This window comes from Pelodiscus sinensis, chromosome 16, assembly GCF_049634645.1.
Source record: "Pelodiscus sinensis isolate JC-2024 chromosome 16, ASM4963464v1, whole genome shotgun sequence".
In the NCBI taxonomy this organism is placed as follows: domain Eukaryota; kingdom Metazoa; phylum Chordata; order Testudines; family Trionychidae; genus Pelodiscus; species Pelodiscus sinensis.
Window position 1 is genome coordinate 34,857,042 of NC_134726.1, and position 16,726 is coordinate 34,873,767.

Below are 16,726 nucleotides of genomic sequence, written 5' to 3' on the forward strand. Positions count from 1 at the left end.
ATAAAATCAAAGTTTGCCACTTTTCAGGGTTTTTTTTTGGGGGGGGGGAATCCTAGATAATTTTCCGAATTCAGTTACCAGGCAGATCCCCACATACTGTTCCAAGTTCCCCAGCACTTTAAAGCCATGGACGTGTAACGCTGACAGACTCCGCTTGTCTGCCGGCAGAACCGAAACTGGGACGTTGGGAGCTTAGTGCACGAGCCTCTACTGCATGAACAAAATGCCAGCTGGCTCTTAGCTAAGGCTGGAGAGCAGACTCTTTTGTCTCTCTGGAAATGGTCTTCCTCTATGGCACAGTGCACCACCCCCAGCAGGCGTGTGGGTCACTGCATTCCTGTTCGTTCTGGCATGTCACACGCAGGAGCGTCACCAGTCCTTTTCTGATGGCCTCGCTCATTTGTACGTCCCCCCAAAGCCCTCGGGCAATGACGCGGCGACTCCATACAGCCAGACTCCAGACAAGCAGTTCACATGCCCTGCGAGGGAGGTGCAAGGAGGGTCATTTGCGTTAGTGTGACGCTGAAGAGGAGCCCCACGGGTGGCAGGCAGTAGGAAGGAGTTGTAGGCCGGGCACCAACTGCAGGGCAGGAGGTGTTGTGGGCTGTGTGAGCTCTTCAGCGCTGCTCTGAGGTGCCACGTGCCCTGAACTAGCCCCGGCTCATTTTTCTTCATTTCTCAGACCCACGAGCACTGGGCCCGTCTGTTCCAGAGGGTGGAACGTGCTGTCCCAGAAGCCTCCTTGACTATCCAGAGCTAAACTCATGGGCGTGGGTCATGTGAGCAATTGCCTTCCCAAAACTGCCCGTGCTCCCACCATCCTGGAGGGTGGGTCTGCAGCGGGGCTGCCCGGCTCTCCAGCCGGTCGGGAGGGCTGGGGCAGTGAGACTAAGGGCTGAGGTCGGTAACCTGGTGTGGGGGCGGGGCTTGGCTCCACAGAGGGGGAGGTGGCAGAAGAGGCGGGGCCTCCAGCGGAAGGGGCGGAGCTGCTGTCAGGGGGCTAAGTGGGCACTTGCGTTGCAGGCTGGCTGGGGATGGTGGGACCGTTGTGCGGCGCACTCCGGGTGGTATTGAGAGCTGGCTGCCCCCGGCCCTGCCCCTTCTGGGAGCATGGAACCGGCACCCCCCCAACTTGCCCAGGAGCCTGGGGAATCTGTCTGCTTCCCTGATCTCACCACCCAGCTACATTAAACCTCTCTGCCTGGTAACCGATTGTCACCGTGATGTCTGATGCGGGCTGAACCATATGGTGATTCCATGAGGAAATGCAGCTGGCACGTTCACCCTGCCGTGAGCTGCGGGGCTACCAGATGCGTTGTTTGGGAGTATTTGGCTTGAGAGCTTAGTGTAGCTACCAGTCTAGGTTTTCCTAGGGCCCCCCCCGGCCATTACCTCTGGTTACAGCTCAGGCGTGTTGGTGAAGCCAGTCAGGGAGCCTCGTGATGATCTCGTCTGACTTCCTGCCTGACCCAGGCCAAAGACCATCTCTGCATCAAACCCAACCGCTGCAGACTCGCCCGGAGAACCCGTATTCGGAAGTGCATTGTTCACCCGAGCATATCTGCTTGCTTAAACAGTTTCAGTTGCCCAATTAGAGAGCAGAAACAACACCATGTAACTTATGCCACCAGCCACACCCTACAGACAAGGCCTGGCAGAAGGGAACAGCTGGTGAGGCTGCAGACCTGGGAAGGAGCTCATTAAGAATCAGAAAACACTAGAACTGGAAGGGACCTCCAGAGGTCATCGAGTCCAGTCCCCGGCCCTCATGGCAGGACCCAGAACCATCTAGACCATCCCTGATAGATGTCTATCCAACCTGCTATTAAATATCTCCAGAGAAGGAGATTCCACAGCTTCCCTAGGCAACTATTCCAGCATTTAATCACCCTGACAGGTAGGAAGTTTTTCCTAATGTCCAACCTAAACCTCCCTTGCTGCAGTTTAAGCCCATTGCTTGTTGTCCTATCCTCAGAGGCTAAGGAGAACAATTTTTCTCCCTCCTTCTTGTGACACATTTTTAGATACCTGAAAACTGTTATCATGTCCCCTCCCAGTCTTCTCCTTTCCAAACTAAACCAGACCAGTTCTTTCAGTCTTCCCTCCTAGGTCATGTTCTCTAAACCTTTAATCATTCTTGTTGCTCTTCTCTGGACCTTCTCCAATTTCTCCACATCTTTTTTGAAATGCGGTGCCCAGATCTGGACACAATACTCCAACTGAGGCCCAATCAGCACAGAGTAGAGCGGAAGAATGACTCCTTGTGTCTTGCTCACAACAGTCCTGTTAATGCCTCCCAGATTGATGGATACATTTACTGAAACTAGGGACAGTCTGCAAATTGCACTTCCTCCGCCCCCGGGAGCTCTGCAGAATCGGCTCTCACGCACACACTCCGACTCCTCTTAGAATGCCAACTCTTGGAGGCTTAATTACACAGCAGCGGTACTGCCCCCTTCTGGCACGGGGTTCAAAAGGATCCTTTATTCTGACAGGAAATAATCCCGGAGTGTCTGGCTCAATACGGAGGCAACCCTAGTACTTACCAGGTTCTGTAGAGGAGCCCTCCGGCCCGGTGCAGAGAGGCAAGATGGCGGGCAGCCGCCAGCAGCCTGTTAGGACCAAAAAGCTTCACCACGTAGTTTTTAAAGGGGCCACACTGTTTTTTTTTTTTTTTTTTTTTGCTTAAGAACTCTCGGGGTCCTGGGTTTTTTTTTTTTGGCTCAACTTTTTCCTGGCGTATTTTGTTGTTGAGTATTTTTTCTGAAACTATCTGGCAACCCTACTGAGAGGGGGCGGAGCAGGCTGCCGGACAGTTCCAGCTCCTGCCTCCCACCTGGTGAGTGTGTGTGTGGGGGAACCCCTGATGCCGTAGCCATGCCTCGTCCCCATAATCCCCGGTCCCTCCCTCCCTTCCATAGAACAGTCGGGGTGGCCGCTGCAGGGCCACCCAAAAGCATGGGGCTTGGAGCGGCGGCCCCAATTCATTCTATGGTTGGGATGGCCCTGAACCCAGGTCGGTGACCATCTCCTTGATTCGGGTCCAGCCAGAATGTGAGTACGTAAGATTTAACGATGTGCAAGCAACAGGATTGTTTTAAAGACGGATGGAGGTGGGGAAATGTTAGACAAAAGCATTCCGATACAGGGAACATTTTAGTAGTCCATAACTCAAAAGCACTGGGACCCGTTGCCTTCAAATGTTGGCCCTGCTCCTACAGCATCGACCTGAACATTGCCTTTTTCCAGCCAAAACCTGGTCTCCGAGCTGCAGTTTCGAGATGCTCAATTAGAGATTAGTGATAGAAGCTACTTTCAATCTTAATCACAAAGCCTCTACTGTGGCTGTATAATAAGCAGACGTGGTGCTTAGAATTGACATATGGCCGTAGCAATGAACATGGGCCAATGAATGTTCACTAAGGACTGGCTCATGGCTACTCCAGCCCAAACGTCTCTGAATGAAACACGCCCCGAGAGGAAGATTTCATAAAGCCAACGGAAAGGATGGTGAGGAAGAGAGGAAGCCTGGGACAAGTATGAATGTGTGGATCTGCTCTGAAAAGTGACTATAAACAGCATCACCAGGTTTCATTTGAGGTAATGGCTCCATGTCAAATAGGCTCAGTGTAACATTGCCACCCCTGCAAACTCATGGGGAGGTGGGGTTGGAAGTCCAGCTGGGTTCTCGCCTTCCCACTTGTCGTCAGCAGCAATAAAAGGTCCTGGAGAGCCACAATCTGAGCTCACTTGGTGGTGGGGAGCAACTCCAGTGAGGCTGCCCGGGGGCGGACTGGCAATCAAAACAGGCCCGGGAAATGGGTTGAGAATGGCCCTCCCCATGACGTCACCCCTGCGTGCCCTTCTCCGTTTTTGACATCACCCCTGTGTCCAGGGCCGGCTCTAGGTTTTTTGTCACCCTGAGCAAAAAAATGTTTGGCCTCCCCCCCTTGCTTTTTCGTCTGGGGAGGGTGCACGCGTAAATGCAGCTTGTGCGGCTTGCTGGGGGTGCGCGCACAAATGCAGCTCGCGCGGCTTGCTGGAGGGTGGGGTGCACGCTCCAGGGGGAGCCCAAACCCCGGGGCGTTTTCATCTCCTAGCACAAGCCCCTTTCTCTCCCATCCCTTCCCCTTATTTTTCCCCCTTCCCCTCCCCTACCTGGCTTCTGCCTTCCAGTTTGCGGGGCTGGAGTCTGCGATCAGGCCCCAGCTGCTTCCGAGGCTCCAGACTAGGCCACATGCCGGACCTGGAGCTGGGCTGTGCGGTGCAACGCTGGGCTGGGCGGTTTTAAAGTCCCGGGCCGTGACGTCGCGCCACGCCCAGGTGCCTCCCCTCTCACCTGTTGTGCAGCGTTTGAGCGTGCTCCCTCGGCCCTACAGTGCCCTGTACATGGCCGGCGCCGGGGAATTTAAAGTGTGGGGCTGCGCGCCCCGTCACAAATCCCCCTCCTTCTCCAGCAGCCGCCAGCTGGCCCTTCGGAGGATGGTCCACCAGGAATTTCCTGGTATCCCGCCAGGCCAGTCCACCGCTGGGGCTGCCTGGCTGGATGAGCCTGGACCTTCTCCTGGACCATCAAGAGCAGGCGGTTTTCATTGGGGATTTAGAGGTGCAACGGAGGACAGAAACGGGAGTTTCATTTCCAATTCTCTTGGTGGTCCCGGAGCGGGAACAGAGTCCGGCTCATTCTCCTGTTGGTCTGCTGGCCTTGCAGGAATAGCTCTACAGTCACTTTCCAGAGAAGAGATGCACTTTATAGGGATGTGAAAACATGTGTGATTTGGTGACCGTGTAACCGCTGAAAATATCAGCAATTAATACGTTTACCTGTGGGGTGGCAGCCAGCTTCCTGCGTGTACCGGCTCCTGCCTGTCACCCGGCTCCCAGGGAGCCACCTGCCGCCCTCCTCTGCTGCCTCTGAATCAGAGGAAGTAGTACAGAGCGGCAGGCAGCTCCCTTGGAGCCGGTGCAGGCTTAGAGCCAGTTTTTACATCAGATCCCGGCAGGTACTGGCTCCCACCTGCTGCCCTGCTCCTGGGGAGCTAGTTGCTGCCCCACACTGCAGCTGCTGGTACAGAGGCAGCAGCACGGGGTGGCAGCCAGCTCCCCAGGAACCGAACCGGGAGCCACATGTAACCATTTGGGTAACCGATAAGCTCATGTTTGTCCGTTACCCATTTAAATGACTGCACTCTTACATCCCCAGTACTTCAACGGATGGACCCTGCAGCCCTGTGCATCTCTTCTTCATAACCCCACAATGAAACAGGGAAGGGCCCAGGCTTTGCTTTGGAAACAGCACTGGCAGCTCACCTTAAAAAGGCATGCAGTCAGCTATATCCAAGAGTTGTCCACCATGAGGCATACACAAGTGAAAGCAAACTAATTTATTGAAAGTGCTGATAATAATATAAAGACAGCCATCTTCTTTGGGCTTGCTTTCCCTACCCGGAGGAGTTCTTATTCAGGGCGGAGGCAGAAAAAGCAATAAAAGCGCAAAAAATAGACTAAAATCCAAAGCAGCCAATTAACCTGCAAAATACAAGTCATTTTGCCACTAACGAGCAGCATCCTGTAGCCTCCTAATTAGCATTCACATGTGATAAGACAGGCAGAGACAGAACTGGGTCAGCCAGGCCCATGAATGTGCTATGCCATCGTATCGGATTCAGAATAACGACTAAAGTTCCAGAGAAACTCACTGCCAATTATCTGCTGCGTGCTGGTTTCTATTATTTGGCTCTCAAATAGCTCCAGCTCCAACAGGCTTCCACGCCAAGAGTGTCTTTCTTAAAGAGGCCATCCTGCCATGCAATTCTTACGCTGCTTTCCGGAAGAATAGGCCTATTAAGTGAGAGCGCTGAGTAAGCTCAGGCGCATGAGGAATACAGCGCCAGCGCGTCGCCAGGCTGACTCTGTCACCGGCTGCTCCGGCGTGTCTAGCTGACAGGTGGGATTCTAGCCCTGGAAGACATCGAAATGGCATGTAGTACACGCACTGGGCTAAGGCCAAAGCATGCAGCAAAACAGCTGGATTAACTCCAGAGAGGAGTACATGCAACGAGGTTTGGGGTAGCTTTCAAATCTGAGCCCTTTCCCAGATTTGGGGGCCAAATGGACGTGGGGTTTTTGTCCAGGCTCATCCCTAAGGAATAGGATGCACTTTTAGGGTTGAGACAGAAAGCAAGAGAACCGGGCACATTCTTATCCTCTCCAGCCACCGCCAAGCATGGTCTTGGCGCATGAGGCAAGACTCCTGGGTTGTATTCCCAGCCCTGGAGGTCACAACCTCTCCATGCCTCTATTTCCACACAGAATCACAGACTACTAGAGCTGGAGAAGTCAAATCCAGTCCCCTGCCCTCACGGCAGGACCAAGCACCATCTAGACTATCCTTTTGGGCTTTGTCTAACCTATGCTTAAATATCTCCAATGATGGAAAGTCCACAACTTCCCTAGGCAATTTATACCAGCGTTTAACCACCCTGACAGGAAGTTTTTCCTAATATCCAACCTAAACCTTCTGTGCTGCAATTTTAGCCCATCGCTTCTTGTCCTATCCTGAAAGGTTAAACATTTTTCTCCCTCCTCCTTGTAACACCCTTGAAAGTGGCTATTTTGTCTCCTCTCAATCTTCTCTTTTCCAGACTAAATAAACCCAGTTCTTTCAATCTTCCCTCCTAAGACACATCTGTAAAATAGATTACACATCTGTGAAATCGGCACAGTAATAGCTGCTAACTTCAAGGGGATGCTGGCTGCAGGATGAAAGACACTACAGAAGTGCAAAGGCCTACGATTGTTTTTTCTTGCATGCCACATGTTTTTCGGCACAGGCACACGAATGGCCTCGATTCTTTGGCTTGGGATAATTGCACAATAAAAACCTGTACCGCATGTCGCTCCATCTGCAAAGCCTCTGATCATTTCCACAGAACCTAAATGGCCGGCAATGAAAGCAAATCAGCTCTTTAATGATGTGGGGGAAAACCACAAAAAACCAAAGACCCATGAAGGGAAGGAATGGTTTGTAGCAGGTGCAGTGGGATGTAGAGGTGGTCACTGACTGAATGCCAGCCCAGGTCAAAGCCACAGCTGTTTTAGCAAAGTTAGTTTCAAAGCAGTTCCTGGTAGACAAGCATCAACATCACAGAACCTTCCAGCAGACCTGGTCTCAACAAAGCAGCTGCACACAGAGAGGGTCTGGAAAGCTGAGCCCGTCAGAGCTCCGCCTTCATTAAGGCAATCCGAAAACGTGGAACCCTGCGAGTCCAGATCGTTCAATGAAAAGAGCTTCAGACCGGGTGATTCGGCGAGAGATGGATTGAGACTTATGCCATGAACAGATTTACCTCTGTCCCCAAGGTTATGTAATCCCTTCCTCCAAGCCCCACCCCCAGACCTCAAAAGAGTGTGCCCAAATTTAGATAGTGACTATCTGTCTGAGACCTTGTTACAAATTGTAATTCGGAGAATATACTTAAGCATAACTTGCATGCCTCTGAAAATATACACTACAGGAAGTTCTTAGTCACCCTGGTTTCAGCAAACTTTGGCTGAAGAGGTTGTCCCAATTCAACCGTATTTCCTTACTGTTGATTCTCCGTGTGTGGAAAACACTTTCTTTGCCCTTAGAAACAGCTTGTTGTATCCCTGCCTGAATCCTGTAAGAACTCCACAGTCCACTGGGATGTCAGGAGTCACTTGCATGATTGTGGTGAATTCCATATTCTAGCGAATTTGCCACATGAGATGATACAGCGCCTGGTCTAAGTCAACTCAAAATCAGAACTTTGTTAAGTTAAAAAAATCGAATACACTTGTCTAAGACTTGGTATATTTAGTCCTGGACCTGTGGCAGACCTTTTCTGCTTGACCAGGTAATCAGTAAGGGTATGTCTACACTAGCCCCCTAGTTTGAACTAGGGAGGCTAACGTAGGCATTCGAAGTTGCAAATGAAGCCCAGGATTTAAATATCTCGGGCTTTATTTGCATCTTCCCGTCCGGGTGCCATTTTTAAATCCCCTTAGTCCGAACTAACTGCCTGTGGCTACACGCAGCAGTCAAATGTTAACTCAAACTAAGTCCTTAGTTTGAGTTAACTGCTACACCTCGTGGAATTTGTACCTACTCGTGGAATGAGGTGTAACACTGCAACTTCGAATGCCTACATTAGCCTCCCTAGTTTGAACTAGTGGGCTAGTGTAGACAGACCCGAACAGATTTAGAGAGTCTGCTACTTCATGGAGTTCCAGGAGTAGGTACAAATTCCAGGACTCAGTACAGGACTAGGTGCTGGCCTTCATGGTACATAAGAACGGCCCTACTGGGTCAGACCAATGGTCCATCTAGCCCAGTATTCTGTCTTGTGATGGTGGCCAATGCCAGGTGCCCCAGAAGGCGTGAACAGAACAGGGATCATCACTTGATCCCTCTCCTGCCATCCATTTCCAACCACTGACCAACAGCTTTATGAATTAATAGCTCATCCTAGCTAGTAAGTATCGATGGACCCATCCTCCATGAACGTAGCTCATTCTTAGTAGGGGGAAAGCCCTTCATATAGGGTCATTGGAGGCCATCTTGGATGGCTAACACCAGCAGGCACTACCTCGGTGTTTCTTTCCAGGAGTCCATCCTGCACTCGAAAGCCACGTCAGGTGGGGGGACTTCCCTTCGGTTTGGAGCATCCCTCGGTTTGCGGCTCTCCAAGTCTGTGCAGAAGGGGTGAGGTGTAGAAATTTGGAGTCTCTATCCCTCCCCGCTTCCCCAGACAACTTCTCTGCCTTGTGCTCTGCACGGAAGGGGTTCTGTTAAGGTTCAGGGCCACTGGGCTCCGTGGCGCTGTTCATTTGGGTCCCCACGTAGCAGGCGCGCAGGGACTGACCACTGTTCAAAGCCACCGTTGCTGCCCCAAGCCCTTTCCGTGGCTCATCCTGCTGTAGCCCGGAGGGAAGCCAGCGGAGCAGAGCACAGGCAGAAGCTATTCAGGCAGAGCTGCTCCTGTTCTGATCCCCTTCCTCCTGGAGCTCCAGGGCTGGGAGGCCTTGTCCCCTCTAAATGCGATGATGATGCAGCAGACAGGACACTCGGCAGGCAGACTGTCGCCCTGCTTGTCTGTGCTCTAGATGGCATCTTTAGGTTATGGCAGAAGCCCATGAGCAACTGGGGTGGGGGGGAGGGATGCATGCTGCTGTTGCTACCACCACCAAAGTCAAAGGTGTTTGATGACTTGGGGCCGCCAGGCCAACATTTTTTTCTCAGCAGTCCATCGAACGGATTTTTCATGGCAGCAAGTGGGGGGCAGCCAAACGAGCTGAGAAAAGAGGAGGTGAAGGCGGGATATGAGGGAAGTCTATACAATCACGATGGGCGCGGGGAAAGTGAATAAGGAAAAGTTATTTCCTTGTTCCCATGACACAAAGGCTCGGGGCCACCCAAATGAAATGAATAGGTACAGGTTGAAAACAAACCAAAGGAATTTTTTTCTTTACCCTGTATGCAGTCAACCTGTGGAACTCCTTGCCAGAGGATGGTGTGAAGGCCAGGACTATAGCAGGGTTCACAAAAGAGCTAGATCAATTCATAGAGGTTAGGCCTATTGATGGCTATTAACCAGGCTGGGTAAGGAATGGTGTGCCTAGCCTCTATTTGTCAGAGGGTGGAGATGAATGGCAGGAGAGAGATGGCTTGATCATTACCTGTTCTGTTCACTCCCTCTGGGGCACCTGGCATTGGCCACTGTCGGCAGACAGGATACTGGGCTAGATGGACCTTTGGTCTGACCCAGTCTGGCCGTTCTTATGATTGATTCCCAGCTCTCCTCCCACCCCAAAACAGTGAGCAGTTCCACCAAGGCAGCTGCCTTTTGTCTGCTGCTTTGGTCCTCAATCCCACAGCTAAGTTTCACTGGGCTTGTGTTCTGAGATCACCCAGACTTTCCTGGCTTTCATGCCAGATAGTTTCGGAGTCCAACTTTGTTTCCTATTTCTTTAGCATCATGTACCAGCCCCAGGCAAGGGCCCCCAGGTCTGTTTTGTTGATACCAGACTGCCTCGGTGAAGCGCTTAGAAGCCTGTTCTGACAACTCAGCTGTTTGTGATCCTTGCAGTGCACCAGAGACAGCAGGGCGTTTCGGAGTCAGGCATATGCAGGGACTTTTTACAAGGTATTACTGAGGAATTCTTCCTTTTTATTGCACCCAAGTTAGTGGCTCGGAACAAAACTGGCTGGAGTCTGAAGCTCTTTGGCCAAAAACGTAACATTCTTTTATTGCCATTGGCTTGAGGACAGTTTAAGCAACCTGGAATCCACTATAAACCTACAAAATTGTACTCTCTTGGGAACCAGGCCATAATGATCACAATCTACCTTTTATAACAGAGGGGATACAGACTCCAGGGAAAACCTGCGCTTGCTCACCACCGCCTGTCTAGCTTCGGTTCTCCCCCAGCACTGGGCACCAGAGTATCGAAGGACTGGCATTGTATCCGCCTGACAACTCATCCCCGCAGCAACAAAGAATAAACGGGTCTATTCAGAGGAGGCTGTCGAGGTGCGTGTCCTCATTTTAAAACTTGTTGTTGAACAAGTCAGCAGGCAAAAATCAGTCCTGGACATTTGTTGGTTTGCTTTTATTTATTTAATTTTTTTGGTCTTCCTCTGTTGCATGCTTATTATTGCAGAGTTGCTGATCAAGTTTAGTTAGGTATCATATATATAGTAGCCCAGTGTCTGTGAGTCTGTAACGCTGATGTACACAGCCACGCCCCCTGGCCGTGTGCAACAGCACCCCGCCCCCCTTCCCCTCCCTCAGTGGCATGGCATGCATGGGGAGCGCGGATCCCAAATGGCCGCTTGCCGCTGCTTGCTCCCCCGCTGCAGCCCAGCTGATTGGCGCCGCGACGCTCAACTGAGCCCCGGTGGGAGGGGAAGGGGAGTGGGGCGCTGACGTACACGGCCAGAGGAGGAGGAGAAGAGAAAGGGAGAGTGAGAGGCAGGAGGTGGAGAAGAGAAAGAAAGAGACGGAGAGAGAGGCAGGAGGTGGAGGAAAGCTGAGAGAGGGGGGGAGGAGGCAGTAGGAGGAGAGAGAGAGAGAGAGAGACTCAGCAAGAGCGCTCAGGAGAGAAGACCTGAAAATCCCATCTTAGGACGGGCTAATTGGCTAGTTATCGCAGAGTTGCTGATCAAGTTTAGTTAGGTATTGGTCTTGAAAGAAAACACACACACACACACACACACAAAATCATGTCAGAACTTCTAGGGACAAATGGGCTCTGGCTGTCTGCAGGCCCATTTGAAAAAAAAAGAGGAAGTGATGGAGAAGAGAACACAAAGAACCTTACCCTCCCATCGTGGGCATGTTTAAATACCTCCATCGCTGCCCCGTGCTGCCTCTCCTCGCCAGAAGTGAGCAGGTAAGTAACCATTCCCCTGTAAATAACCTCGGCCTGCAGAGCATTTTCCTCATTCTGAGCATGCATGATGGGAGAGAATCATTTGCCACTTGGAAAATGAGACCTCACATTTCTCTCCACAGCCCAGAGTGGCGTTTTCAGCAGCTCGCCGAGACAATATTTTGGAGTACGTCATTGGTAAAATAGCTGGTTAACCAGTTGTACCCAAGAAAACTCAGAATAGAGCAGCTGCCCATACAACGACCTGACGGAAGGATCTTTAGACGACTCATCTCTCTAATCTCACTGTCCTTCAACTCCAATCAAGCTACAAGGAGGACACCCCACACTCTGTGGCAAATGCCATTTCTTGACATCATGCTGTCCCCTGGATTAGTATGAACAGAATGAATTTTCTTTCTGCTTCCAGAAAAGACATCTACGAGACATCTCCTTGTGCCCTAGGAGATCAAATTCAAGTCTTGGGGGTGGAACAAAGGGACCTCCCCCGATGGGCAAAGGAGAAGCCGGCTTGCTTGGTTTCGGCCTAGCATAATAGTGGTCTTTGGAGTTTTGTTTTTCGCTCAGTGCAGAGATGCAAACTCGCACGTCGGTGACTCCTGTTACAAAATGGAGTTCTCTCAGGGTGCGTCTACACGGCAGTGTTATTTCAGAATAACGGCCATTATTCCTAAATAACAATGCAAGTGTCTACACAGCCGTTCTGTTATTTCAAAATAAATTCGAAATAATGGACAGCGTATTTCGACTTCTGTAACCCTCATTCCATGAGGAAAGACGCCTCTTCCAAAATGCTATTTCAAAATTGTTGTAGCATGGATGCCCCGGGGGGAGCTATTTCGAAATAGCTTCTCCCCGGGGCCATTCAAATTAATTACTCCCCAGTGCCTCCTGAGGCTCTAAGTCAAGGGAGGATGTCCACATTAGGAGAGCCTGCCTCAGACTAATTTCTAGGCTTTCCTGTAGTGTAGACATGCTATTTCGAGATAAGCTATTTTGGAGTATTTCTTCTGGAATAGCTTGTTCTGAAATAAGTGTGCAGTGTAGACTACCGTCAGATTCTACTATCCACCAGAAAAACCCAGAGACATGTTCGACTGCAGACTGTCTTTCACAGCGTATCAGATGATACTTGGCAGTGCAATTCATGCATCCCGCACAGTTTCTCAACCTTTTTTTGCTCATGGCCCCCTTCTGAGCCTCGTTTACCTCTGTGGCCCCCCTCATAACCGCTGTTAGTTGGGAAAAAAAGGTACATAATTTACCTAATGTTCCGTTTCTTCCATGTGGCCCGCTAGAGGTAGGGCGTGGCCCCTGGGGAGCCATATGGCCCACAGTTGAGAACCACTGCGAACAGTATAATTGATTCCAGGAATTCAGACCCCAATCCTGCAAACCATTATCTGTGCTGTGGCTTGCGCATTGGCCTGCTAATCCCAGGGATGTGAGTTCAATCCTTGAGGGGGCCACTTAGGGACCTGGGGCAAATCTGTCAGGGATGGCACTTGGTCCTGTCATGAGGGCAGGGGACTGGACTCAATGACCTCTCAAGGTCCCTTCCAGCTCTATGAGGTAGGTATATCTCCATATTATAATGGCTTGCAGGCTCAGACCCCTGCCCTTTCTTTTCGATCGCAGCACAAGGGCGTAGCTCCGTGTGGGTCTGAGGAGCCTGGGCCCATCCACATAGCATACCAGGCCTATCCAAATCAGGGCTGGAGCCCCCTGGTCCACAGCCTGGCCACATTGCTCACCTGACGGGGCCATGTGCTTCTGACTCGGTTTCCAGCCCCACTGCTAGCCCCATGGGGGTACACCTCATGGAGGAAGGTGTGGGTGGGGCTAGCACTGGGTCCAGAAACTGGGGCAGCAGCACGTGGCGCCAGCAGGAGAGTGATGAGGCAGGGCTGCTTGCTGAGCAGTAATGGGGGGAGGTGAGACAGGTCCCCCATTCATGCTGCTTAATCTTGCCAGGGCCCGGGAGCCCTTCTGCACCCCCTCCCAGAGCTCTGGTCCCTCCTGCCCCCCTTTCCTGCCCTGCCAGAGCATCGGATCCATCCTGTCCCCTCCGCACGGCACTGGACCCCTCCTGCACACGTGATCCTTCCAGCCCACTCCCCCGCCCCTAACATTGCCGGCCTGCCTGAAAGCTGGGCCCACCCTCTTTTCCTGTCCTAGCTATGCCGCTGGAGCAGCCGTTGGGCACACACAGATATAATTCTCTGGCATGTATCCCCCACTCAGAAATCATTTGCATCGCCGCTTTCTGTGCCGGTGGCGCTTGAGCCAGCTCACACGAGCAGTTCACACTCAAGACTCGGAAATTCAAAATCCCAGCGGCGTGAGATCCTCCCCTTTCTGTGCAAAGTGGCCGGGGTGGCCCAAGGAAGACAAGGAAAGCAACGGTCACCGGACGCGTCTACTCACCTGCTCGTGATACTCAATTCCCATGCTCAGCGTGTTGATCAGAATGGCGATCATAATCCCGCGGTTGAAATACTTGCTCTCCACAATCCTTTTCAGCTTGTTGCCAAAAGCCACCCAAAGTCTAGCAACTTTGTTCCTCTCCTTTGGTTTCTTCTTCTTTTTCTTCTTATTCCTCTGCTGCTGGATCTGATCTCTTTGGTCTCCGTGCCGCAGGTCCTGCGTGAATTCATAGATGCCGTTGTTGTCCGAGTCGTAGCTGTCCGACTCACTGAACTCGAACTCAGGATCCTCCAGGATGTTTGCACAGTAGGGGCAGTTCTGGAGCTCACAGGACAGGATGCTGGGCTGGGGGCTGGGCAGAGGGCATGGCACGTTCAGTCCCGATAGCCTGCTGGACGTCCTGCACAGACCTACAACCAAGGGACATGCACAGAATCAGCAGCAGAACTGGCCCCCACCTTCCTTCCCAAACCCTCTGAACTTTCCTGGTTTTCCACTGAAGGGTCATCTACTGTATATTGAGAGCGTCTGTGCACCTGCTGTGTCCATCTGTCTGTCTGTGAGTCCATTTGCTCAAGAACTCCTCCTATGAGGTAAGAGCTAGGGTCACCAAATTCAGTATGCAGCTTCCTCTTCTCCTAACTTAAGGCAAGGGCAGGGTTTGGTTGTGCCAGGACAATGGGAAGTGCCTGGAATGGGATTGTTTCTCTCCAACCGGTAAGGGAGGGGTGTGAGAGTGGGGACAGTGATACTCAGGAATGACCACAGGGGGCAGCAAACATGGGGGGGCATTTATACCCCTGAATGACCACGGGCGGGCAGCAAGCCCCGGGAATGGGGGAGAGGTGTTTGTGCCCCCACACTCCACCCTGAGTCGGCTCCAGAGAGAAGCCCGCGGGCAGGCTGTATGGTTCTTGCCACTCATTCTGGGCCAGCCCTGGGGAGAAGTCAGTGGATGTCCTCACTCCCTGCCCAGAGCCTCCCATCCCTTCCTCTAAGGCCCCCCCAGACCTCCCAAGCCTCTGCCCTGACTCCTGCACCCCATCTGCTGCCTTGGTCCGACTCCTACCCTCCCACCCCCTACCCTGAACCCCTCCTCACCCCCCAACCCTGACTCCTGACCTCCCCCCACCACTCCCAGCTCCCTGCCCTGAAGGACCCAAGCAACAACAGATACATTTTCTAGTATAATAAATCGGATGGATCCGCTCTAACTCCACCAGACTTCAGGGGCTTGATGCTAGATTCACTGGGGCAGGTTCTTCAGCCTGTGCCATTCAGGTTGTCAGAGCAGATGCTCATAATGGTTCCTTCTGGCCTTTAGATTTAAAACTGCCCCTAATTGGGTCCATTTTCCCCAGAGTATCCCCTTTTCATCCCCCTTTCCCCCTCCTTTAAGTCCCACACGGGCGTACCCCTTCGCTTCCTTGCCTCAGGCAGCTGGCCCAAAACAGGGCCATTTCCCCCGTAACATGGGGATCTCTTTGTACTCTGCTGCAGTCAAGTTGCGCACTACACCCGTTTCATTCACTTGTTATTAAAGCCAATGGCAGGTTCAGAGAACCCCTCGGTTCCGATAATGAGCCAAGGTGCGGGGGGGAAAGGATGGGAAGGGGTGGAATGAGAATGGCTGCAGATTCAACATCTCAGCAGCGGCTGCTTTAATGCCTTGGAACCTCCTCGTCTCTCCTTTTCCCTCAAGCTTTGTGCAATGTGCCTTTGACTCTCTCGCTGTCACGGCACCGCGGGAGAGGCGGCTAAATCGAACTGGCTCGCAGGGGCTGGATTTTTTAATGCAATGGGTAACAGCGTTTTCTGACGTGAGGAGAAAAGTCGGCAGCCCTCACAGAGCCCTGTCTGAAAGTCAAATGTTCACTGGGCCGTCAACTGCGCGGTAATGCTCCCCTCTCCACAACGCGGTCGGTGGGAAGGGATCAGTTTGGAGGAGAGAGGGGAGTTTAGCACCTAGGCATGCTCAGAGGGTGGCTGAGTCTGCCAAGAAAAAGGCTGACCCGTGGTTTGGGGGATGCAGTCATGGGGTACGTCTAGACTACATGGCTCAGTTGACAGAGCCATATAAAATAGTTTCACGAGGCATACCGGAGCAGTCGACAAAGGCTTCCCTTGTCGACCGCGCCGCGTCTAGACTGCCGCGCTGTGCCGGCTTAGCTGATCGTCGGCACAACGCAGCAGCCACTTTTATTTTAATGAAGCGGGGATTATTTAAATCCCTGCTTCATTGACTATGCCAAGTAAACTATTTTACATGTCTCTGTCAATGGAGCCATGTAGTCTAGATGTACCCATGCTGACAAGACTTTAGAAGCATCAGGTGATTTTAGGGTATCTGATTGGAGACTCCATAAAGTAGCCTGGTCTTAAAAGCCCCTGTGAGGTCCCTCAATTTGGGCCCCGGAGTCACTAGCCACGTTTGAAGAGCTGGGTCCTCTCCACTGGGAACCCAAGACCCAATTTCTGAGAGGCAACACAAGAGCAATCAGGCGATAATGGCCCTGGGCCTGAAAGACCAGAGAGTCACAACAGTATTGCAGTCACAATGGAGTACCTGCTGTTCCAGCAGGTGATGGGGGAAAAAAGCCACCGTGTCACGCACAAGAGGTGAAAGTTGGGTGACGATGAGAATTTGAACGACTGGCTCCTTTGCTGACCTTACCCAGAAATCGTAGGCCTGCAAAACTAGGCTGATCCTCTGAGGAGATTGGACTCTCTCTCTCTCGGTTTCTGATAAGCATGCCAAACATACCAAGACGTCAGAGGGTATGTCTACACTAGCCCCCCAGATCGATCTAGGGAGGCTAATGAGGGTGACCAAAATTGCAAATGAAGCGCAGGATTTAAATATCCCGCACTTGATTTGCATGTT

General features: G+C 51.9%; 1 protein-coding gene across 4 annotated transcripts in view; it reads right to left on the reverse strand.

The window, feature by feature from the left end:
• The window catches only part of CACNA1H (calcium voltage-gated channel subunit alpha1 H), a 572,675-nt gene that overhangs the window by 150,333 nt on the left and 405,616 nt on the right, over positions 1-16,726 (reverse strand). For all 4 annotated transcript variants that reach the window (XM_075899793.1, XM_075899790.1, XM_075899792.1 and 1 more), the window contains one exon: positions 13,843-14,252. In XM_075899793.1, coding sequence (XP_075755908.1) covers positions 13,843-14,252 — 410 coding nt within the window. The remainder of the gene's footprint in view (positions 1-13,842; positions 14,253-16,726) is intronic.